The 25,966-nt window shown below is 42.4% G+C and overlaps 1 protein-coding gene across 1 annotated transcript in view; it reads left to right on the top strand.

Annotated features, from left to right (window-relative positions):
* hs3st1l1 (heparan sulfate (glucosamine) 3-O-sulfotransferase 1-like1) overlaps positions 1-20,247 on the top strand; it is a 25,535-nt gene extending 5,288 nt beyond the window's left edge. Inside the window, exon 2 of the mRNA XM_008300739.1 lies at positions 19,124-20,247. Coding sequence (XP_008298961.1) covers positions 19,306-20,247 — 942 coding nt within the window. The 5' untranslated portion in view covers positions 19,124-19,305. The remainder of the gene's footprint in view (positions 1-19,123) is intronic.
* The last annotated feature ends 5,719 nt before the right edge of the window (positions 20,248-25,966 follow it).

Consider the following 25,966-nt stretch of genomic DNA (forward strand, 5'->3'; position numbering starts at 1 on the left):
GATTAATAGTATCTGTTGCTTTGAAGAGATCACGACCCCGTCATGTGGAGTGAAATTTGTTTTGATTCCGATGCCTCTGCTTCGCCATATGTATCAATTTATTTTGTGTGGGTGTGTGCAGTTTTGTGCGGCAGGGGAAGGGAGAGCAGCAGACAGTGCTTTGAGATTTTCTGTTTGTGAAATATGTTCCATGTGTGTCTGGGGGCCTGAGAGCAGAATATTTAACATTTTAATGAAATGATTTCTCTGCCACGCAGCCCTGTGCCATTAATTTAGAGATTTTTAAGGTAGTCAAGGGAGCTAAAGAGGGACTTCATGTGAAGGTGGCCTCATATTTTGCATTTTGAAAGGATCAGCTTTTGGTCCTCCATTAAAACGTAATAAAGTGTTTGTCCGTCGGCGTTAAATCATCTTTACTCTGCGAGATAGCCGGATCCATTTTCCTCTCTCGTCTACTTTTCCTTTTTCTTTACATATCGCTGCAGATGAATACACATGAGAACAAAATGTCAAGCATTGGTCGGTCCTCCTGGCTCGCGCTCGAGCCACCACCAGAAGCAACACTTGACATTTGTTCTAAAGGCAAAGATCCGGGTTTTGTCTAAATATGAAATTTGATCTTTAGAGACACTGATTTAGGTTTATGGTGGGAAGGTCATCCACCCGACAAAGGCAGAGCAGACACACTGTTCTTTGATTTCCAAGTGAAGCGCGGAGGAGATGAAAATAACGACCTCGCAGCGTCCTTCAGATCAAAATCTTCGGCCCTTGTTAAGCATGTAACAGGAATAAGCTATTGTTGAAGGAGAAAACTGCCCAAAAGGTCTTCACAAGTAGTGTTAACAGTATGTATTTAACAAAGACTGGCACACACATGGATATAGGCAGGCACAGAGCAGTCTCCAGAGGAAGCCATCTGACCGGTATTAATGATGTCTCACTCATGCCTACTGACGAAGGCTTTAGCAGCAATCTCTTGAGGCTGTGCACTGAGCTGTCCATGGTGCTGAATGAGGCTCTTCATCTTGGTTTTTTAGAACGGAGAATGCCCAGATGAGCACCTCTCTGTTCCCCACCCCTAAGGGGAATACCGCTCATCTCAAACTTGAAATTGAACTTTGAAATATACGATTCCTCCTGCCTTAGATTTCCTCTCTCTTTTTGCTTAGAGGCAAAGAGGTGGCACAAAGCGTTGTTGCTGAACTATATGTATGTCTGAATCTAAAAATAACCGAAAGCACCCGAAAGCAAAGGATTTAGTGGCACGCGGTGATTGTGCATTTACAAATAAATAATCATTTAGTGTGAGTGGTGGCCTTACACCCAGGTAACATCGCTGGTGACCACATTTCACATAAACACTGTGGTTTCCTATTACAAAGACGACGTGGCTGCTCAACAGTCCTCGCCCGCACCTCGGTGTCACCTTACTGAATGGAATAAAAATGGTGAATATTTCTACCCTTTGCCATTTCCAGAAACTCAACTCAGGTGAACTCTGGCCCAACGTCCTGTTTTTATGCTATAAAGCAATTTTACTTTTCCTAAAGTGATTCAGCAGATATCCGGAGTCACACACAGAGTGAAAAGAAACACAGAACAATGTCGGGCCATTTACGCTGGAACCCCGCCACAAACTGCACACTTTGTAGAAGCTGACGTCCAATCAGAGGTGCGCTCACTAAACTCTGGTGCTGTTGTTGTGGCCTAAAGACCTTCTCTGATGAAAATCCACTTTTTAACTTTGCTAACATGTCTGTATGGTATTTTTTATATGCCAGATGACAGATTATGAGCCGTGGCTGAGCACTTGAAACTTTAAAATGCAATATACTGGCAACAAACAGATTCAGACTTCCAGCGTTTTATACAAAACAAACCTAAGAAACAAATCCTGTGAGCGGGGCTTTGTTTGTCATTCTTCTTCAGAATAGTTCAAAATGGATGAATTGCTTTAATATTACAACTTGCTGTTGTGTAGTGTTGTTTCACAGAGTTTGATCAGCGTCGTAGCTGATGTGGTCCAGCTGCAAAGGCCAGAGACAGACTTTGAGTTAATATCTACTTTGTGTGAAGCTGTTATTTTTTTCTTATTATTTTTTAAATTTATTTTTTCTTCTATGCTGTGTAGAGCTGAACTGACAGAGTAATCCTTCAGCTCATATTTGTAGTTCAGAAAATGTTGCTCCCAATTTATTAATTGTGAGAATATAAGGTTTTATTTGTCCTTTATCGCATCTGATGGTTAATTGAATATGTGGTGTTTTTTAATCACGATAACACAAAATAAATTGAACATAGTGCTCAGAGGTCATCATTGTATTTCTGCAAGAACAAAACAAAACAAACAAAACAAAAAAGCCCAGAATCAACCAGAAATTGAATTTAGACTTTAGTTTAAACTCTTTTTATGACTGATTATTTGAGTTTTGTTTTATCTCACAAGCAAAATTGCAATACATTCTAGTCATTTTCCAATGTGAGGATTTGTGCTTATCATATATGATGGCAAATGCAATATTTGAGCTTCTTGTGTCAGCCAGAAAAAAACAGGCTTTTGTTTTGAGTATTTTTTTCCCTATTCTTTGATGTTGCATTGCGGGGCTCGACTGACTAGCATTTTTCAAATTATCTGTGTCATTATTTTCTAGAACTGATTCCTAAAATAGATAAATAAATGTAAAATTGTACTTTGTCTCTGATGTCACTGCTCTGCCGTCGTGAGCAAAGTCCCGCCCACAGCGCTACCTGATTGGTTACACGTTATGAGTAATAACCTATCAGCCCTAAAGGGTCAGCTCTAAAAAGCTGTCTTTTAATCCAACAAATATAAATCAAAAGAAAACAGGCTATGTCCGTTATGTGCGGTGTTGGAGTTCGTTATTGTTTTGATGCCAAGATTCTCGTTGTTACTGAAAATGTGTATCAGTTCCAAACACTAGTTATTGATCTTTGATTACCAATAAACAGCATCAGTCCAGGAAAAAAAAAACACATCACTGATTGACCTATAATACATACCGAAAACAATTAAGTGATTATTTGGGAAAATAAACCAGTAGAAACTGGACATTAAAAAATAATTATCGTTACAGCCTGAATGTGCTGCAATGCGCTTCACTTTAGCCCAATTACAGCGAACTACACCTCTGTACGTGGACACAGTTCTCCCCTGAAGCCCTCTGCAAATTCAGTTTGCAGCAGATTGAGACCAAAGTTAACAACCTTAGACTTTGTGTTAGTGACACAATGGAGAACGTTGAACCGTGGGTCAACGCGTCTGCGAAGAGTGGAATCAGAAAAATAGACATGTTTACTTCTGTCTATATGAATTAGAAATGGTCTGCACGTATATAGCGCTTTTATCCAAAGTGCTTTACAATGTGTTTGTCATTCACACACACATTCACACACCAATGGTGACAGAGCTGCCATGCAAGGTGCCTGCCTGCCATTGGGGGAGGCAACTTCAGGGTCAGTGTCTTGCCCAAGGACACTTCGACTGTGGAGGGGCGGGAGATCGAACCACCAACCTTGCGATTGGAGGACAACCGCTCTACCACCTGAGCCACAGCCGCACGGATTACAAAGTAAATAGTCTTCATACAAGGAGTGAATGACACTGAAGCTGTTCTAAAACTTCTCAGCTGCAACTCTACCAAATTGGATGCAACATAAATGAAGCACAACAATGCTGCCTTCATTTTAGTCATAACGGCGCGAGACTCATTGAATGTGCCACGTCTGGCTTTGAAAAATGGCAGATGGGTGCCTCCAGGGTGGAAAGTGTCAACAACAATACCGACGTTACAGGACCGTTGTGAGAAGGGTTGCGTTACGTTGTCGAGGAATTTCTATCTTTGGGGTCGGTCAGCGTGGTAGCTGGTAGAATCAGGATGTTTTCTAGGAACCAAAATCCTGCCAGACAGATTATTGATATTTGTTTTTCAGCATTTTTTTAACTTATATTCTGTGTATGGTGTGAGTTCGGTATTCTGGTCTGTATTCTGGTTGGTCTCAGTCCCTTTTATTAACACCAAAACACTACAAAAACTGTTAAAATGGAACCAAAATGCCAATGTGTTGTATCATTATCTGGGCATACAAAGATATAATCAGGATAATATGACTCACATACTGGAGACGCTCAGATTAGCTACTTTTTAATTTATTCCTTATTTTTTTTTCTAATTTCGTTTAACTTCATACCACATTTGTGCACTCACTCTAATCTTGTAATTACATCATTTGTTGTTTCCACAAATCTACAGAATGTGTGTAGCAGATGTTCGGCATGTTTATTATTAAGAGTTTATTGTTTGATCAGTTTAGTGTGAGCAGCGATAATTTGGGGCGTAAGAGGATAATGATGATTATTTTGGTTTTTGCTTTTAGTTTTGATCATCCATGCAAACAAGCCCAAATTGTTCCATAAATGGGATTTAAGGATAATAATATGCAGCCTGAAATAGCTTGAAATGGCTTTATTTTTTTTCTCTTTGTTGTCATCAGTATGTTTAAGTAAAGTGGATGATTTGCAGTGCATCTTGTCTGAATCGAATTTTTTTAATCAGTATTCATGCTTCGCTGCAAATTCACCCACTTACACGGCTTCGCTTTAGCGTCAGGTAAATATTTAATAGCATGTATGCTAAACATATGTTCATTGTGTGTGTGTCGGCATGTTCCATTATTGGAGATATTTTTGCCGCTGGCATCATATGGAAGCTGACAAACCCATTTGTTCAAGTTTTAGTGTATTAATCATACATTTAACAACCTTTAACGGGGTTTCAAAATGTGTTGATGCAGGGTTTTTTTTTTTTTTTTAGAGCGGATTTTGCCACATTTTCCTCATTATATGTCAGAAGCTGTCTCTGGGTTGAAGAGTAAGTGTGTGATAAAAAAAAAAAAGCCGTGCCATTTAAACAAGATAACCGGAGGCGAGGCCGACCTGATAAAAACTGGACAGACTTTGACCTCACCTTCATAATGACTTTCCATCACCCGGCTTCCTCTTTACATCATAACCCTTCGATAAACTGCGACAGGATTACACCGTGTGATCTGCTCCAGAGTTCTGGGGTACAGTAAGGATTAGCTATGGCATTTGATGTCAGCTTTCAAAGAATAATATACCACATTTCCCCCCCCCTGCCCATCGGTATATCTCAAAGTACAGAGAAGGTGGTTTCGTCTGTGAAGGCGCTGAATGTGAGCTTTGATTTATTTTTTTTTTTAAAGTCCTTAGATGGCTGAAGTCACAAGAGAAGCGCTTTGAACTGAATTCTGGCCGTGGCTCTGAGAAGTTTCCGCTGCATCTGTGCAACGCTTCTTTCTGGAGCAACAGATGCAGTTGCGTTGGTCTGTGATTTAATGCAAGGAGCTCACCACGTGGGAAAAACTCATTGCCCAGCAAATTAAACCATTACCTCCCCAGTTGGAGTTAAATATGGAGAAATGACTCATTTAATGTCTGATTACTCCCTAATATAGCCGTCTAAACAATGGCACCCACTCATTCTCACGAGTAAACAGCGCTACTTTGCGAGATAAGGTCAGCAATTGCTTGTCACAGTCATGGGGAAGTTTTTATTAAAAGATGCACGCTAAAAAGTCAAAAGAATTCATCTGTTCGGATTCATTATGAGATGGCTCTCTAGTCTGAAGATTTGTCTTCATTATCCAGCCAAGCACCAGGCAGATAACACTGCCTCATTTGCTTTCCGAGCCTCAATTTTCCCTGAACGATAATGCGGCGTCTCTTTTGTGTGGCTGTGGTAAAGACAAGCAAGCCATTTTCAATATGCACGCAGGATTACAAAGGTTAATCATCAATTTAAAGCTAATCTTTGTTAAATACCAATAGAAGCATGGTCTGTGCTCGAGACAGATATAATCAGGCAAACCCCAAAACAATCCTCTATCTAAATGAAGTGAAAGATGGTTAATCTAGGCTTTACAGCAGGAATTGATGAGCGAGGAAAGGGGGGGAGGACCACTGCAACCGCACTTCTCCGTTAATGTTCCTCTGTTTGCTAAATTTAGTTGTCGATTCTACGGGGCTAACCTCAGAAACTGTACCACTTCTTGCATTCCATTAAGCAGAATTAGGTTGAGAGGGACCCCCCCACCACCCACCCATTTTCTCGGCGAGGTAAAAAGCGATTCCACTCCCAGTCTGCTGGTGCTTTGAGGAGACTGCTGGAGAAAATGTGATTCACATGTATTTACCCTCACTACATTGTTGCTATGGAGTTGAGATAATTATGGAGTTTTAAAATTATGCAATCAAGGACAAGATCCCTCTCCTCCAGTCTGGGAGAATGAGTAATTAATTTTCTCCCTTTTTCTCAGTTAATATGCAGGCGACTGGGAACACAGGGTTCTAGTCATTATCTGGTCTGGTCTGGTCTGGTGAAACATGTCTGCCAAGTTGGCTAATTAAAATTTGAGCTATAGTTCGCCTCCACCCTGCCCTGTGCGTAATTGTCAAAGGTGACATTTCATGATATGAGAACAAAATGATGAAAGACTTAAATAAAATAATCCTGGCATGTGTTAAATAGGAAGACGACAGATCAGATTAAAGTCAACGTTGTGATTCTAGTAGGTGTATATCATCCTACAGGCCAAAGGATACATGGACCGATGGACTCTATCATGCTGACGTTTCATGATAACAGAGGCAAAGTACATAATCGCCGTCTGCAAGAATCACAGAAAACACTCATAGTTGACCCACAAATTATCTAAAAAAAAAAATAGGACAGGCCTTTTCTTGTGGAAAAAAAAAAAATCAAACAGACAAAATTTACTGCGATTCACAGTGAAGCACGAGAGTAAAATATTCATGACATCCCTCTGAGGCAGCAGTTTTAAAAAGTACAGAACATAAAAGTTTGGTATTATTTTTGTCAAACTTTTTGACTAATAAGATAAGCTCAGGACAAAACATCGTATTTCCCATTAACCTGAGCCATTTCAAGTCTCTTGGGCGGGAATTTACAATAATGGGAAATAGAATCAGCTCACCTTAATGGCAGAGGCAGTAATTCCATTGACTAGGTAGACTCCTTTAATAAAGATAAGCCCCCAAGAAAATCAATAACCTGAACTAATTTCGAAAGGGCTCAGTCTTGTCTAGACAAACACGGCGTCCACACCTAACCAAACATTTTTTTAAAAGGCCCTTTTTCATTGATATTGCTTTGAGAACACAACCAAGGCTGCTTTTTTTTTTTTTTTTTCATCTCCGCTACAAGACACAGTAACAAAGCGAGCCAACAAGTAATCCTGCGGATGCCCTTTCTCCGATTCTTTTTATTCCCCCATTAGGCGTCTGATGTTGGGTCCACAAACTTCTCTAATTAAGAATTCGTCTTCGGCAGATTCGCCCATAAAACGGCCCTTGCTGCAGAACGTGGGGTGATAAAAGGAGTTATTGGGCCTGTGACCTCCTTTGCCTCTTATCTCCCATAAACACTTCAGTTGGTTTTACAGGGCCATGGAGGCGGTGGAACGAGCAATAAGCCAAAGGGGAATACTAGCGGGGGGGGGGGGACTGATGACTTATTCATGAAGAACGGCACAACAAGGGGGCACAGATGAAATTGACAGCGAGAGGTCCGCATACTCTGACTTGTTATGTAGTTTGGATTTTGTCTCATACTTGAAGTTGATTAATCTGTGCGCTGGGCTTCGTTTCGGCGTGCACCATGGTGATTTTTTTAAAGGATAAAATACCGAGTGCTTGAGCTCTTCTGGCGGAGGGGAGGAGAGGAGAGGAGGGGAGGAAATAAAAAATAATATTGCAAACTCATTAGCTTTACTAGGGTTCTAACATCAGCTTGTGGGTTTTGCATTACACAAGCGGAGACAAAGCTCTGCTCTGCTATGAAAGTCACCCTGCTGAAATGACATGATGTTTTATTCCCTCTATCTTCTTAACCTGATTCTGTCACAAACCCGGAGCTGCACATGCACGGATATTGTCATTAAGTCGCAGACAGGTTCTCTCAGCTATTTAAATGAGCCTGAGTTCTTCACATGTGCCTCACCTACTCTGTTTTTCTCCTCGCGTGCATTAAATTCTGTTAGAGCAAAGAGTGCTTTTTTTTTTTTTTTCCTTTCTCGCTCCTCATCTCAGTTTGTGCATGCTCTAGTGATTTAAACTGATGGCATATCCCACCTTGCTATGCAGACTGAGCACCAGAAGTGTACGGCGGGATTGCATTGAAACCGCTGCCGGTGTTCTGTTCGCCAGAAAGAACAAGAGAGAGAAAGTATAAAGTAACAGAGAGTGCTGATACTAGTGGTTAGCCTTCCTTGAAAATGTCTGTAAACAGAGCCTCGCCGGTAGTAGGAGAATCTCGCTTTAAAAGCAGATGTGAAGCCAGCTGGCACTAGAGTTTTCTTTCTTCCACTCTACAGGCAGGGGTGGAAACGTCGCGCTGAGGTAAGGCCGAAAAGTAGCTCGGCGCTACGTAGGCGACGGTGTGGAGCGGCGTAAAGGCAAGACTGCTGTAAACAACGTAATGACAGGGCGTACGACAGGCACGTGGAGCCGCGACGGTTTACATCCTCCCACATCTCTGCCCAGTCGGGCCTTGGAAGCGCGCTACCTGACAGAGAGGCAGAGGCTTCGGCACGAGGAAATGGAGCTGGAGATTGTTATTATAGATAAACACTTCTCTTACGATCTAGTTTGCCCTGCAAGTAGGAAATTACAAGGATGCTGCTCAAAGTTGAGCAGAGAGGCGACTGGTTTTATTTGCCTGCGAGGTGCCGAGTCACAAGCTGCACTAAGCAAATGATGCTGAGCAGCGTGTGTGTACAACTGATTGTTATTTTGCGTTTATACATTTGTAGATATTTATGATAGATGGTTGACAGAAAAATAATTGGAAAACACTTTGATAGCTGATCAAATATTTGCTCGTTTCTGGGGCTACGATTTGTTTTTGCGTGTCATCTATTCTTTAAAGCTGAATATTTTTGGGGGGCTCAGAGCAGCAGAGTACATTTGAAATGTTACCGCGACTCCTCACAACGCTCAGACTTTTGACATTTAATTTAAAACTAAATTTTTGCTTGAATCATGATATTTTTTATGAATGCACCATGATTTATGCCCTGCCACGTCTAAAAGAATAAGCTGAAACAAGTTTTGCTTGCTGTAATCGTTCCTCTTATTCATACGGGACATAGGAGAACTTTTCCTAATGCACTTCCAGTGTTCTGTAAGTGATGGGGGACAGAAACAGGAACTTTTCTACTAAAGAGGCTGTAACTCTGGAAAAGAGTTGGTTTTGTTTGACTTGGACTGCTGAAACCTTTCATCACAAACTTATTTTTGCACCCGTTACCCTCTTTATTTACACTGAAAGCACACCAGGACAGGGTCTCTCCCGATGTCTAGAATGAACACAAGGATCCATGGGTTCACATTGCTTTCAGACAAACTTCAAATCTTATGAATCTCTCCTTTAAGGAAACGTTGCCTGTCTGAGGCAGACACATTCATTAAAAGAATGACTTAGCAAGTTTTAATCTTAGCGCTGATAAATGACTAAGCCACTTCAGCCCACACGGTCTGATCCCTGTGATTATGTTACAATCGATGACCGGCATGTCAAGCGACAACTTGAATTACTTATGCAGATGAGGTAGCTTGATACTGTGAAAGTTCAAGTTCAAGGTCATCGGCTGTGGCGAAACGACATCCCAGAATCGCGCGGCCCGTCGCTGTCAGTCTGATACTTCCTTCCATTTCTCATCTGCATATCTCACGGTTATGCTCGACTGATTTGTCATTCACATGTTCTGCACAAACAAGTGAAGCTAATCCCGGCCTCATGAGACAGTCAAGTCATGCACGCTGGCGGTCAACCGGCTCGCACCTTCCTCACTATGAGTTAGAAACTTGCATTTCTGTAGCAGCTTGAAGTATTTCCACCTGAGTTTGCTTTGTTTCTCCTGGGTGGCTCCATCGTGCGCTCCCTCTTGTTTATTTACCGTCTGTATGTTGCAGCAGCGAACGCCACAACTGACACATCTAGCTGTATAATGCTTCGACCTCTGATGCGAGCAAACACGGGACGCCCTCGTGGGAGAACGGTTTTAAGTTGAATGCATTATTATCTGCTTGCTAACTGCAGCCCGGTGTTGAATCACTTCAGCGCTTGGCAGCCAACAGCACATCACAGAAGGTCCAAATACTAAACCTCGAGTTCTGCAGTGCTGAATACATATTTGTGATGGCGGGAAAACACTGGCAGATCTGTGGTGTGTGCCTTCCAATAGGATGCTGTTGTGCCAGAGCGTGAAAGGTTTTCCAAGTTGTGGAGAACTGCACACACCAGCTGTAGTTTGGGGGAAATAAACACAAGATATAAGTTGACCTCCTCGAAGGAAAAAAAAAACATGCCCCTGGAGCACATATACCTTAGTTAATATGTATTATGTGCTGTGCCCTGGAGTGCAGCGTCTAGGTGCATGACTTAAAACGTGGCTGAGGCTGGATTACGCTTGACGTATTACTTAACGCTGTTTATGAGCTGCAAGATTGATGCCGTTTAATAAACACTCGTACGAGATCGTAAAGTTCTCTCGACATTGTGCATTTTCCTGCGCTTTACTCATCAGAGCGGTGATGTCTTTGTCAGCACCCAGCAGGCCTTTCCATAGTTTTTTTTTTTTTTCTCATTAAACTATTCATCACATTGGCCTCATCAAAGATTAAGAGTATCCTCACAGTTCATTACAAGATGCCCTGCTTTTTATTTGATGAAGTAATTCATCCATAATGTATGTGTATATTGCAGTTTGCAGGATGCCTGCGAGACCTGAGAACAGCATAGGCATTCCAAAGACTTACCGTAGACCCAAGAAAGGGAGAGTAAAGTTGGTGCGTTTGTTTTGATTAAGTAGACATTTCGGAGTGTTCCCTCTTCAATGAAGCGTAGACCAATTACTTTACACAGAGAAGATCAGACTCATTGTGAGAACTCGGAGAGGTGTGATGGGAAAAGCATGATAAGAATTACAGTAGCATTAAATTGGCAAAGTAAAATTAGCTTTATCTTACTGCTGCTGATGAGGAGGCTGTTGCAGTGAGGGGATTCTGATGCTGCGGGAAGCATAGGTGCTTTATCAGAAGTGGCAGGCTGAATGAGGATCATCAGGCCGCTCTCTGATTGAATTCCTTCCCATAGTCTGTTGTTGTTTCTGACGGACCGCAGAACACTTTCCTGAGTGAGTCAGCGTCCCTGGGATTGGTTGCTTCCACTCATCCAAGGGTGATGAGCAAGTCAGTCTATTTTATCTGCGAAAATGCCTTCTGGGAATCCAGACAATGTCAGTTGATGCTTGAAATAAATCTCAGCGCATTGACAAATGTCAGAGCTCAACTGGAGGGGGGCCTAGGCCAGAGTGTGCAGCGGGGTAACAGAGGCGATCCCATGGCAGTTGAACAATGGTGCATTTAGGCCTGGTAACTGGAGGGGTGTTGCCATGGCGAAATGACAGTTTGTGGCTCCTCGCGGCATTGTTTGACCCCTGTAATATCAGCGCAAATCAGGAAAGCCTGGAGCATTCTCACCTTCAGTATCATGTAAAATAGTGAGAGGTTCTGTTTGTTGATACTTCTTTATTCAAATGTTGCCCATACAGCACGAACGTATATTTGCTTACGAGGGCAGGGCTTCATCGGTCGCTCATGCTCCACACGTGCACAGATGGCAGTGGGCAGAAGGATTGGTAATTGCAAGAGCCTGCTTTGCACCACTCTGCAGTGAAAGGAGATAGCTATACTGAGGAAGTTTAACTGAACGTATAGAAGATCACAGTTAAAACACTGTAATTACTGCTTCAGGCCGCATGTGTCTGGGTGCACTAGCAAATGACAGATTACACCCTCGACAGGGCTGGTAATGAATGCCTCTGCTGACATGTGGGTGTGGATTAGGTCATTGTCTTACTCATATGGTCCCAAAATAGACAAATGTTGCTTACCATCAGAGATGCAGTCTAATTTCTTCTCAAACAAGGAAATATTGTTTCTCCATCATCAGTGTCACTCGGCGAAATGCTGCTGAGGTGTCAGATTGAACCGTCTGCATCAATATTATCTGTCCTAGTCTGGCCTTTTCTCAGACTTCTGAGGCTCAAGGTTGAAAGTCTATTCAAGGAATCCATTATCCATCTAACACATCCTATCAGCCCAATCAGTCTAATGTATGCTTCCACTGCTGCAATTGATTTGGTTAAAAAAAAAAAAGAAGATAGCGTTGTTCAAATGAAGTTTGGTGCTGAACTGAATTTGAGGAATAAAGTCGTCTTCATTGAGAATACAGCAGGTAGGAACCCAGTGAATGAGGGGAAGGGGCACATTTTGGTGAGGGTTTTATATCTTCATTGCCTCCCCTGTGATTCCTATAATGAGAGAGAAGGATGAGAGGAAGCAGAAAACGAGTTGGGATTGTGAGATAAATCAGAGGGAAAGAGTTTAAACACACCTACATAGGTAGGCACAGGAAACTAAATGAGAGCACAGCGTGGTCTTTGTTCCCGAACCTGAAGAGAGGCTGAATAAAAGGCAAATATGAACCAAAGATTACTCTTATAATCTGTTGTACAGAGCTTTTTGGTTTTCTTCTGTGAACACAGGGCTGATGTGGTTCACCAGAAAGCTCTTTTCTAGTTGTATCTGTACAAAGGCCATTCTTTCACAAGCGTCCTGGCTGTCAGTATACATTTTACCAAGGACCAGTCTGGCTTTTTTTTATGTTTCTCTTGTCGAAAATGTGGTCTTCGTGTGTCTTCTTCTATGGAATCCACTTTTTATTCACAAAGTGATGTGTGCTGTGAGCAGGCGCTGTTGTACCTTGATCTTGGAGCTAAGCGTGCATCTGTTTTGAAGTTTTGCTGGGTTCTTTTTGAACCATTTGAACCATGTTTTTGTTCAATGTGGAGTCAGTTTTCCATCAAGGTTGGCTTCAGTTCCACGGACATTAAAGACCATCTCTGGTGAAAATCACGTTTTCTATCTTTGTAGTACATCCATATGGTGTTTTATATGCTAGAAGACCTATTATGAGTGAAATAAGCAGTCAATGGCTGAATATTTGCAGTTTAAAATGTTCTCAAAAACACAGATTTAGACTTTTGGGCTTTCATGTGTTCAAAGGAACCAGTTTTGAGAACTTTCTGTCTCATTATTCTTTTTTAGAATCAACTTCAGGTACAGACGACTTTCGCCAATATTCCAGTTTGTCATTGTGTTGAAATGTATAGTTTTACAGTGTGTGAGCAGAGTCGTGGGTTGGCTGGTGTGCTTGAGTTGCAGTAAGTGACAGAGATGGGTACATAGACCGAGGATGGGACTTTACAGATCTGCACATTCTTGAGGAAGCAATGGTGTAGAGTTACATCGGAGCCACCGTAAGGCAGGAAGGTATCGTTTTCATGGAACAAACTTCTAAATATGTAACTTTAATACACAGAGATGACTTTTTATGGCTTTGATCAATAACAGGAGGGGGACTTCCTAATAATATGAGCTGCTCTGGTCACAGGAGCCTCAAGCTGCTCAGAGATGGCCTTGTAGTCTTTATTTTGACCATGCTTAGCAATTTACTTCCTTCTCTTTTGTCTTCTCTTTTTATTTCCCCTAATACTTTTTTTTCCATTCAAATAGGCTGAATGTTTTGATCGTGAGACTCCTGCGGTGTTAACTGCAGGCAGTAATGCACTTGACATATCACCACCCTCCACTTATTTATCACCACTTGGTATGGATATCAATAGTCGTCCAGGCCAGCACTTCTCAGTAATCAATTCAGACGTGCCAGTTGATCTGCTAACGCTGATGCATAGATGAACACAGGAGGTGATCCAATTATATGAAATTAGTCTGAGATACTTATCCACCAGGTGGCCCCAGAGGAGAGTATTACTGTGGTTCAAGTGGTTCTGCAGTGACTTATAGAAACTGAAACTAAAGCAGACCCATAAAACAGTCCTGCAATAAAGCCTCCTTCGTGAAGGTTGTAGCTTGTTGAAACTGTTTTAAAGAAGTGTTAATTCAACTGTATGGTGATTTTAGAGGACGTGCTTATCGATGTTGTTGAATTATTTTTTTCATCACGTTCGAACCAACAAAGGCATTTTAAACACACTTCGTTGTATAATGCCGCGCGGTCCGACTTCACCACAAACTGCACCCTCTAAAATAATCATAAAGTTGATTTAACACCTCTCTGCATCCGTTTAACTGCGGCAGGTATCCACGTAGATTGAGTGTGTTTTCCTGATGTGTGTCTGTACCACCTTGGATCCCACTCGGTGTGAGCCAACACTGTATTGTTGGCGCGCCGTAATTCCCCGCTAGTTGTTACACAATTTATTTGAAGTTGCTAAGCTGGCGAGAAATGGATTCTAATCAGGAAAAGAGCATCGCACATCAGAGCAGTTGTTTAATATTAACAGCTTCTTGTGAAAAAAAAGGAGCCGACTTTGTAACCTTGGGTTAAATCCCTGGCATACAGGAACCCCAGCCAAGGGCACCTCTGTTCTAGTTTTCAGGGGAGCGAGGGGGAAGCATTGCTCATTCCCCAACCACATTTTCCTGACCAGCCTGGAGATTGAAAGTGGCAACTCTCTGTTCTCAAGCTATGCCACAGCCTCCAACCCTATATACCCACCAGTAAGTGGCTGTAATATATCAATAATGAAATAGATGGGAACAACTCACTCTTTATTTCTTCACATCATGATCAAGAAAGCTTTGTGGGAGGATTGAAATGCTCCGCAGTGCTCAAGGTGTCCCCCTAAAATCCTTTTGCATGCTGATGTAGAGCACTTGGATACTTGACACAGGTTAGGGAATTAGGGATTTTTCTGGTTTTGATCTGGATTATACCTCATATCCCCCCAGAAATTAAATATGTAAGTAGTTTTTTTTTTTCTAACTGTGTTGACTTCTGTGCTGTCTCTTTCTGATGAGACGTATCACTGTATGTATAAGGTTCGGGTTGAAGAAGAGAAGAAAAGATCATCTCGGTCCTCTGTGAGCAGCTGAAGCCTTAAGTTGTTGTAACAGAAATTATTAAAGTGAGCCAGGAATCCCACTGTGAACCGAAACGCATCCATAATTTAAAACCAGTCCTGTATGTGGGAGTGAAGTTTCAGAGTTACATTTGGATGTGTGTGTGGGTGGGAAGTATATTGTACTGGTTTTTCAGGGCCTGCTGGAGAGAGAAGCTGAGGAAAAGCAGTGGGAGCAAAGGGGAAAGTGCAGCAGAAAACAGAATGAAGGTGCTCGCGTTTCTCCGTCCCAAGTGATAGTTTTTTTTGGGGGAAGGGTCAGAACATCTTAGGAGAGATCATCCAACAACGCTGTGAGCCAGTGAAACAAGAGCTACAAGAGGTGGCAGAGAGGCAAAGACACAACCAGGAGATAAGAGAAACCAGAGAATTCAACACTCGGTTCTGCTTCAGATTAGATTTTCTTTTTGGACTGAAAACAAAACAGTGGAGCTGCGAGTGTGTACAAATTGTTTAAAATGTGTGACCGTGCCAGAAAAAAAATGAATAGACACAATGACTAATACTTTTAACTTCCTCACTTGAATCCATTTAACAGCAAAAGCCACCCTTTGTAATCAAGCTTCATTGCAGTAATAATTATTTTGCACTAACGTCTCTAATGAGCACCCATTAAAAAAAACAAAGCTGGCCTGTACAATACCTGATGCCCGCCACAGTTAATGGCAGGGGGGCCCTGCTGAATATGAATGAGGGTTTGTTCTGGAGATGTATAGAGGCGGCTGTTTGGGTTAATTAGTGGGAACCTGACTTCCTGTGGTGCCGGGAACCTGTGGAGCCCTCCTCTTAGCCTGGTGGGATATAATGAATAGTGCAGATCTGTTGGCTGTGCTGTCTGCTCAGGCGATAGGCAGCACTTTTGCTCTGGTGCCAGACAAGTTTTAAAACCTAGATAATGGCGGGCAAGTGCAGCTCTTGTGTGTGCGGAAGCTCTGTATCCGAGGTTCAAGTGGTAATGCACTATAGGTTTGATTTTTTTTTTTTTTGCTATCTCAGCAGCCATGCCTTTGACTGTACCGAGTTCAATTTCCATACCCACTTATTCATAATCAGGGTCGGAGTGGGGATGGAGAATATGGCAGTGTGCAAGGCAGGGAGAGAGAGCTCGAGCATGAGTGGACACTTACAGAGATAATACATGTAAAACTAATTCAGTCGAAGTGTGGTCTTTGCTTCTTGTCCCAAACTGGCCTCCTTCATTTCCAATCTCATTAAAAATGTCTAGCCATTTTAACAGAGAGGGAGGGAATTAACTGTAATTCAGGAGGTAATAATTGTCCGTATTAGAAATGCATTAATACTGTGATACCTCAGTTCTGGGTTGGCGACTGTCCAATATTCTCGTTTCTTAAAATTTCAAACGCCTCACAGCCACAGGGATCGTTTTTATGCATGCTGGTGTGGTGATTGTTTGATAAAACAGTGTGTCCAGAGTATTTCCACTTCCATCATTTTCCCTTGCCACTTCTTGACCACACCTTCATGGCTGCAGAGGATTAAGATGGTGGATCTCCATAGTGCCTGAAGGAAATAAGAAATTGTAAAACATGCAAACTCCATGGGTGAATAAGTGCCCAGATGTGAGATCTGAGTCTACACTCCTGAACCACCACACACAGATGCTATATTGTACTCCCAGGACTCGCTGTGGTCTTGGTTCTTCCCCGTCAACCTGTGCCGGCCCCACAATGTTCACTGGAAATATTCTTGGTTAAGTGGTCTGCCAGATAACGTGGCTGCCATGTGCTGAATGAAAAGCTGGAAAGATGTGCATCAAGTGCTGAATAAAGCAATAAGGCCCAGTGGAATGTGAAACAATGGCTCCTTCCAGGTGGTGGTGTGCTGTGAGAAGAGTGGGGGGAATTGGATGAGACAGAAAGCTCGTCTGGCTGCCTGGCTGTTAGCATTGGACTTGGCAGCTCTCTGCCAGGGAAACGCTGACAGGCAGGCGCGCCTGTCACAGCACATAAGTGCCTCCTTGCACAACCCTGGGCCCTGTAGGGCAGGTCGGCTCTCCTGCGTTCAGCAGACGCAGACCCTGTCCCACACTCGAGCCACAAATCGTAGTGTGAAGCGGGGGCATGTGTCATAACCTTTATATGGTTGAAAGACTCTGTAAGGTGAGAAAAGGGCCAGTGGTGACATCAGAGGAATGTGTTATGCACATTGGTAGTTACACTCCTCACATTCACTTAATTAGAGGGACAACTTCTGTGATTAAACTGTACTCAAGGCAGATTATGTCTGCAAGCAGAGAATTAATAATAACAGTTGGTCGCTAAAAACAACTCAGTCACACAGATTCAAGCAAAGATATTTTATGCATGCCTCACGAGTGACGACACTCTTGCAATCTAATTTATTGATAGTTTCTATCCACAGATTACACTTTCGCATCAATTTATAATGACAAACTGGCTCTTGATGTTTGTAACGGTGGATCCTTTTGGAATTAAACTGTTATTTTACTTTTTTTTTTACACTTTTTATTTAACTGCAAATATTCAGTAAGATGGAAACACCACAATATGGCATTTCCTCAGTCTTTCTTTATATGCAGAGTACAGAACAGACTTTTTTTTCTGTCTTTTCTGATAATTATAGGGGAAAATGGACAGAAAGGACTGTTAAGAAAAGAACTGCTGCAATGTGCAGCGTCCCTGCTGCTATGAAAGAAATGAAAGAACAAATTTATATAATAATATGCTCTTTTCTTCTCTAAATCCCAACAGATGTAATTACAGTGAATGCCATCTACAGAAAGTGAGCCAGGAATTCAGCATGTTCGTGGAAGGGAAATTACCCCCACTATGCAAAAATCCTGTCAAAATGTGTCACAGTGACTCCATAGAAACAGGGCAGTTTTGAAAATGTGTTCGTAGGATCTGTGAGCCATTTGTAGCCGACAATATATGGAATGAGTAATATGTACCGAACGTGTTGCCTGTCGTGGTGAAAGCGTGGAGAATAGGGCTGGTGTGCGTTGCAGTGTGTTCCCAGGCAGGGAATATCTGCGTTTGTTTAGATTACCTTCCCGTGACCTTTGCTGTTGGAGCTGGATGTTTGCATAGCCGAGCCCTGTTGTTTTGACTAGCACAGTGCAAGCAACAGCTCTCTCAGCTGGTTTTCCTCGTGAAGGTATCTCAAGACTTTTGTTTTTTAAATTAATTCCATGACATTTATAAAAATGTGTGCCGCTGTTTCATCTCCCGGCTGCTCGCTGCAGAGCGACGGTCTTGGTTAAGTGAAGGCAAACCATTTGACAAGTGCCTGTTGGAGGCAGGAAAACAATGCAAGTATTACAACTTGTATCAGCAGAAATATATATAATCTTTAAAAATAAGATGAGGCAGCAGTTTTCAGTTTTCCCATGGTTTTTTTGCAGAGCTCTTCTTCAATAATATAAGCCAAATGTAACACCGTAAATCCTTCTCCTTTTTGTTTGCTGAATTTCATTGCCCTACTATCGATCTTTCCAGGCATGTATAGGAAATCAAACTAACCTAGAAGTGGGAACTCATCTGATTTCCTGCAATAAATTTATCTCTGTTCGTCTCCAGATGCCTTGATTTCGACCATCTGGGGGTGGGTGTGTTAAGTGCATTGATTCCGGTGCAGATTTTGACCTGCTAAAGAAAGACAAAGCACTCCGGCCTTGGCTTTTGGCCTTCAGCCACACTTGCAAATCTCAGACACATTTTCTGATGAGCTGTCTGGCTAAATGTTTTTCAGCGGGAGAAATTACAGTATCAATTGAAAGTGACTTTATAGAGTGAGAAGAGAAAGCAGATGGGAAGGCGGAAGATGAGAAGAGACTCAAAGAAAGATGAATTGAGATTATCCTTTTGAGATGATACACTTATAACAGACATGGATTGTATTTATGGCTGGATTGCTTTTTCACGGGAATGAGGAAAGTGCCATTTCAGTATAATACAGACATTCATTCTGCTTTATATGGGTGAAATCTGAAAGCCTTTTCTTCTTTTTTTTTTCTCTTTGTTCTTCTCTACAGATGTGCTGTGGACTGCAGATGATTTTCCCTCCTCCTCCAGTTCAAATTCAATGGCAGACAAAGACTGCATTTCTCACTGCTCTTGTTAACACTGAGCTCAGAAAGACAGATCTGGTCCACAGCTAAACCACCGTCTCCGTACTCCCGTCTCTTTGCCAATCTCCACTCTTCAGTCCATCACCATGACTTGCTTTCTGGCATCTGCCTTCCTTCTGGTTCTCCAGACATACGCTGCCCCGCCAGAGTTCGTCCAGACAGGATTTGATATAACACTGGAACCCATGGACCTTGATCCTGGACTAGCAGCTAACGTCTCTGGAGATGTAACCTCGTCTCCGCCCCCAGGAACGAGCAAACGAGCCCCACATAGTATCATCATTGGGGTACGCAAAGGAGGCACTCGAGCGCTGTTGGAGATGCTGGACATACACCCTGAGGTCGCTGCTGCTGCCACCGAGGTGCACTTCTTTGACTGGGATGAGAACTATGCCAAGGGCTTCGAGTGGTACCGCGAGTTGATGCCCTACTCTTACCCACACCAGATCACAGTAGAGAAAACACCAGGTTACTTCACATCAGCCCTCGCACCAGAACGCATCTGTGCCATGAACTCGTCCATAAAGCTGCTGCTGATCTTACGAGACCCAGCCGAGCGGGTCATCTCCGACTACACCCAGGTGTACTTTAACCGGCTGGAGAACCACAAGCCGGTGCAAGCCATCGAGAACCTGCTAGTGCGCAATGGAGCCCTGAATATCCGGTACAAGGCCATTCAGAGGAGCCTGTACGACGTCCACATGCGTAACTGGCTGCGCTACTTCCCGTTGGAACAGATACACATAGTGGATGGGGACGCCCTGATCCGTGACCCCCTCCCAGAGCTTCAAAAGGTAGAGCGCTTCCTTAACTTGCCTCCCAGGATAGTATCCTCCAACTTCTACTTCAACCAGACCAAGGGGTTTTACTGCATCCGAAGTGACGGCCGGGAGCGCTGTCTCCACGAGTCTAAGGGACGTCCTCACCCCGCCGTCAACAGCACTGTCCTGCAGCAGCTCCGCTCCTACCTGCAGGAGCACAACCGAACCTTCTTCAGGCTGGTGAAGCGCACCTTTGATTGGCAATAAAAACAAAAACCCAGATCACAAACCGGACTCAGTAGAGCCACTTATCTTTTCTGTGATGAGGACAAAAAAAGGGGGGCTATAAAGCACTTTACAGACATTTAACAAAAACCCCTTTTGAATAGCCTCTTAATAACTACTGTTGTGATCTCTGGTTTCAGCAAAGCAGTTCTATATTTACATGATAAGGCAAAAAAAAAAATATGAGAAACTGTAACTAGAGGCGTAAGATTAAATGGAAGAACCTCCAAGCTTAATAAGTCATTCTCTCTGTGCTGGAAGCGTTTAAGTGGTCAAATTGCAGTGAAAACAAGTTTATGAAAACCATGAACTTTTTTTCCCCTCTCTCTCTCTCTCTTGTTTGATATTCTTGTTCTTGATAATAAATTGTTCTGCTTTCAAATGTACAAGGAAAAGTGGCATGTTTCTATCTCTCTCCATTTTATTCTGGCCATCAAAAGCCCGTGAGCCCTCTAACCTGTGTTATTTAGGGAGTACACTGAGGTAGGCAGAGGCATTAGAATAAGCCTTTGATTTGCTGTGGTGGAAGGTAGACATTAATGCAAGGAAATGGGTACCCTGGAGCAGCGCTTTAGTAGTACAGGAATCACTAATAGCTTTGGACATTGAAGGTAGCCTGTGCCTGCAGCTAAATCAGTCAAATCTCCATAGTCAGCAAGCTCAAATCCACGGAGCTTCTGTTGCATTTTGCCGCCGCGCCGTTCAACAATTTGCTCAGGTGTTAAATGTAGTCATTAAATTATATGCCTAACAGTGCTGTAAATCATTTACAAATGATACAGTATCTGGTGTGGAGGCTTGTTCTATATATGATCTCTTTCCTGAATCACACGCAGCATGCAGTGTTCCCAGAAACAGCTTGTCGCCCTGCACACAACAGATAGACACGGGTCACGTTTCTTTCATTGATTAGGCTTTAAACAGCAGCCAAAGCTAAAGCTCCGCTGGGATCTGATATTCATGTGATCTCCCCGCTCTGTCTGCTGGAATAAGCACTACAACCCTCCCGAGGCAAACAGTCACTGATGCTACACTGGATATATATCCAGAGCAGAACATGGGAGGCGGGTGTAAAGCTGTGGGCTATAGAGAAATATGCTGAATGAGTAGTGTACTTCATGGGTGATCTGGGGTTCTGAATTATAATTAGACTGGAAAATTATGAGTGTAGACAAATTTAGTTTGATGACAAAGTCAGCGGTAAATTAAATCACCCTCAACTCGCTCGGCTCAGGGACTTTTCTCCCTTCCGCTCACCAGGGGGCAGCTGGACCCCAGAGTAACTCTGGAGGGACTGGTGTGAGTTAATGTGTCTAGACATGCTCTTTCTAGGATCCCTTCTGACAGGGCAGGCACAGGTGAAGGGCCCGTGACAGTTACCCTGTGACCCTGGACGCCGGCTGCCTGCTCTGGTATGTATCAGCCGGCCGCTCATCTGGAAGATAACGAACTGTCCTGCGGCACCGGCAGCCTCGCACACCGACACATAAACACACACATTACCGATCATTCCCAAGGTGTTACACTGGCGCAGCGCTGTGTTTCCATTAAGCAGGTGGGCAGGAAGGACAAAAGGGCATGTTTTGCTTACAATATGAGTACACGCTGAACAAATTCCCATTTATAGCCTTTATTTGTTTGAGGCAAAGTTGACTGAGTGTGCTTGCTGGGAGCTGCATAGTGCATCTGTAGCTGTCTAATCTTGGACTCCGAGGAGCTTGCAGTTGAGCAATGGATTGTTTAAGCATAGGGATATTTTTATCAGGAAATCCCCTGATGTTTTCATCGTTGCAACCGTATGACTCTTTGATGGAATTCTATAGCACTTATACAGTAACCTATGTCTAGCCTTGAGTACACAGACCTTTTTTTTTGTAGGATAATCCAGCGTTGGTTCTGGCGTGTTCCTGGGATTTGTAGATGATAATAAAATTAAGAAATAATGCAGACATGCTAAATGTAGCCAAATGTTATTCTTACTGTGTACATCTATGGCAAAACCACTTGTGGGGATTGTGTTCTTTACTGTAATATCTTTAAACACAAGTCTACAACATGTTAACAGCTCCAGTAGTACTGCCTCCATCTTTAGCATACAAAGCTAAGCAACAGCAAGCATTCTCATAATAATAATAATAATAAATATGCTAATACATAGCAGATATAATGCCCTCCATCTTTGTTTAGTTACCTATAAAACATACTATAAGCTATAGACATTTACTAACTACAGTTGGGTACTGGGGGCTAAAAATGAAGTATTGGCCAAATGGTGGTGCTAGAAAGAAGATTAAGGAATTATTAAGGTAGAGAAAAGTGTTTGTATCACGTCATGGCAAGCCAATGTTTCACTTTAACCCCCTTTTTCTGAAAAGGACAAGCACTTTGGAAGCGTTTTGTTAGTTGGCCCTCCAACAGTGTGCAGTGTCTCATGATTCTACCAGTATGTTCCCCTATAGACTTCAAACTAAAGGTAAAAATCAAAGGTTTGCTTTGGATGCATTCTTAACCTGCACTCTTTTGAAGAGCTAGCAGGTAGAGCAACTCCTCTGCAAAAAGAAGGCCGATTGCATAGAAGTCTATGAGAAAATGACCCTGCTTCTCACTTGATTTGTTACCTAACTAAACACTTTCTTCATCATTTTATGGTCTCAATCACTAGTTTCAAGTCTCCTTCAGTACAGCACGATATTTATTTTGTAAATTTTGGCCCCATTTAGAACAAAATATGTGATAAAGCAGTGATATGTTTTAAGGTGGGGCTACCGTATGACGTACAGGTGGCTACTGTATTGGTGCGAGCAGCGTCTTTGAATTGTTCATGTGTTTAAAAAGTCACCTGTTTCAATCTGAAGTCAAAAACTGCACCGCGCGGTGCAGCAAGTAATTTGCCCAATAAGCCATTTAAAGTATACTTTTCTGTTTGGGTCTGGTACGCTATAACGCAAATCATTTAAAACCCTGACACTAACAAGTTTCTTTAACTAATGGCTACTATTGAGTCAGTCACTTATCACTGCATGTCTTTGATAACTGCCAACCTCGGGCGTAATTAAAGGTTTGAGAGGTGGTCTGGAGCAATCTGCTGTAGATGTTTTGGCTGGTCTTGTCATCCTAGAAGCCTCTAATGATCTGTCTGGGATTGTGATTGATGAAGCACTTAGCATCGAATCAAAGCACATGGAACGCTCGCTGCTTGCTAAGCTGTTTGCAAACTAACAGCCACTATATTTACGTGATACAAGTCTATTACCAAGGTGTCCTTGATGTGAATTAATGGCCTGCATGTCAACATCAGAAGCGGAACCTAATGCACATTAAGAGTTGATTGACATGGCCCAGCAGATATACATAAACTACAAACAGCATGGGTCAGTGAATCAGGCGGCTGCACAATGAGGAGCAGGAGTCTGATTTTTTCCTCCTTTTTCACCCACCAGCGCTGCAGCATATGCAGCCTTTCTAGAGGTAATTAATTGCACTGAATGGTTTACTGTTTCAATGATGATACACCCTTTATTTCAAAAAATAACCTTATTGCCAACTGAATGAGTATCTTTGTGCTTATTTCTCTATTCAACTTACAGCTACTCCACAGCTGTGCACACAGGTGTGACCATCTGGACGATGCCTCTGAGCTCGCCTCGCTACGAAGCAATCTCTAAAACATCAAGGTGGCTCTTTTGCAGGATAAAAAGCGCATTCTTCCAGCAAAGACATCACCCAGCGTCGACGAGGTGTTTTTAGTTTTTAGATTTCTTGGCTCAAATGCAACAAGCCTGTGGGGAGCGATGCACGCTGTATATCCAACAATGCCATACACAAAACACAACCCACTGAAGCTTTTTTTTTTTTTTTTTTACATCTTGCTTGATCAGAAAAGGAACAATGAACCTAAATCAAATGAGATCAGGGACCTGACATGTTTCCCAAAATACACATCGGATTATCACAAACACAAAAGGCTCCGAAACATAAAAACTGCAGATAAATGTGCTTCTTGCATATATTTTAAAGGCTTTTTTTCCTCCCCACCCTTTGTGATTACTTATTCATTTGTTTGTTGATTTATTTTTCATTGCCTCGGGTGCAGAGGGCATGTGTTTGATGTGCTCCCATGGCAGTCTTTACTAAAGGGGGAGGAAGGCTGCTGCTGCTGCTGCATTCAGGTCAAAGGGAGGAGAAAGAGACATGTCTGCTTATTCGTGGCTGCATTATAAAAGCCTCTGATTAATCCTTTGAGGCAGGGAAAAGAAAAAGAAGCTAAGGTGAGATCAGGGCTACGAATGCAAAGCTCATTGTAAAAACTCAGCGCAGGCATGTGTGAGAGGTGGCAAAAAAGAGGCACAACTTCTACATGCTGATGCTCCTTCCAGCGCTCTGATGGTTGACCTCTTGCTGTTATGCAGGAGACAGAATGTCAATAGAGTCACTGGTGCAGTATTTCCTTGCTCCTCTTAACTAGCGCCTTTTACCACCAGTTTTCCAACCTTTAAGTTTAATGGAAAAAAAAACAAACATATTTTCTGTGCAAGCGAATGCTCCTGCACACACTCAGTGTAATTACAGTCTGGCATCCTATATACGAGCTGTAACTATGAATTATATCCGCGGACTGTATATAAATAAAGATGAACCTCTTCTTGAATGAGAGGTGAGATGTCTTTATGAAAACTAAAAAGAAGTCCGGTTTCCTTCTCCTGAGGCACTTAAGATGATTAGGATGAACCGGGGGCATTGTGCGTTCAGTGTTCGAGGGTGCAACGTTTCAAAATTCGATGAAAAGTTCAAATTAATCGCACAAATTCGCTTGCAGCACACATCTCTAGTTAAGTGAATGCAGCCCAAGACAACAGTCCTGTGATAAATTCTACCTTCATAAAGGATCAGTTTTTTATTTTTTAGAGATGTTGATTTAAATCTGTCGCCATCTGCACTGCGTTATACAGATACTGATAATTGGGCACAACTATTTTGTACATGAACGAGTGTATGCTAAGTGATAGAAACACCTCTCTGTACAGTGTGGTGTATTTCAACATTTTGCAAAATAACCATAAAGCCGACAGCTCCAGCAAAAAGTAGGGTTTATTGTGGGGCTCTGGTTGTACTAGTAGTTTTCGTTAGGTGTACCTAATAAACTGGCTGCTAAGTGGAGCTCAGATCCCCGGACAAATCAGTTTTATTCATTTTCCAATAGAAAAAAATAAATCAATTATTGATCTGGATGTAGGAGACAAAGCCTAAAAGCTCCGGCATATCTTATTAACACTTTAATTATTCATGTTGCTCTTTTCATAGCAATATTGAACATGTTAGTGAAAGGGCTTTCTGCTCAGGGTGATGGCAGGTTAGGCCGTCAACACAGTTCACATTCTGAGCATGTAGGTTCATTTGTATTTAATATAGTGAGCAATAGCAGCTGGAAGCTAAAAGACCAACCGGGAAATAGATTTGGAATAATAAAGAACCCCTCTGGTAAAAAATCAAGTTGTTTTTCTTTTTTCTTTTTTTTACCTTGTTAACATTTCTATATGGTGTTCTTTAAACGCCGGAAGACACAGCATGAGTGAAATAAGCAGTCAAGGCCGTGGCTTACTATTTCCACCTCCAAGCAAAATGTGAGTCTCAAAACCACAAATGTGGACTTACAGGCTTCCATACATCACAAACCCATGAAACAGCGCCCATCAACTTGCAA

Source organism: Stegastes partitus, unplaced genomic scaffold (genome assembly GCF_000690725.1).
Source record: "Stegastes partitus isolate 25-593 unplaced genomic scaffold, Stegastes_partitus-1.0.2 Scaffold1581, whole genome shotgun sequence".
Classification (NCBI taxonomy): Eukaryota; Metazoa; Chordata; class Actinopteri; family Pomacentridae; genus Stegastes; species Stegastes partitus.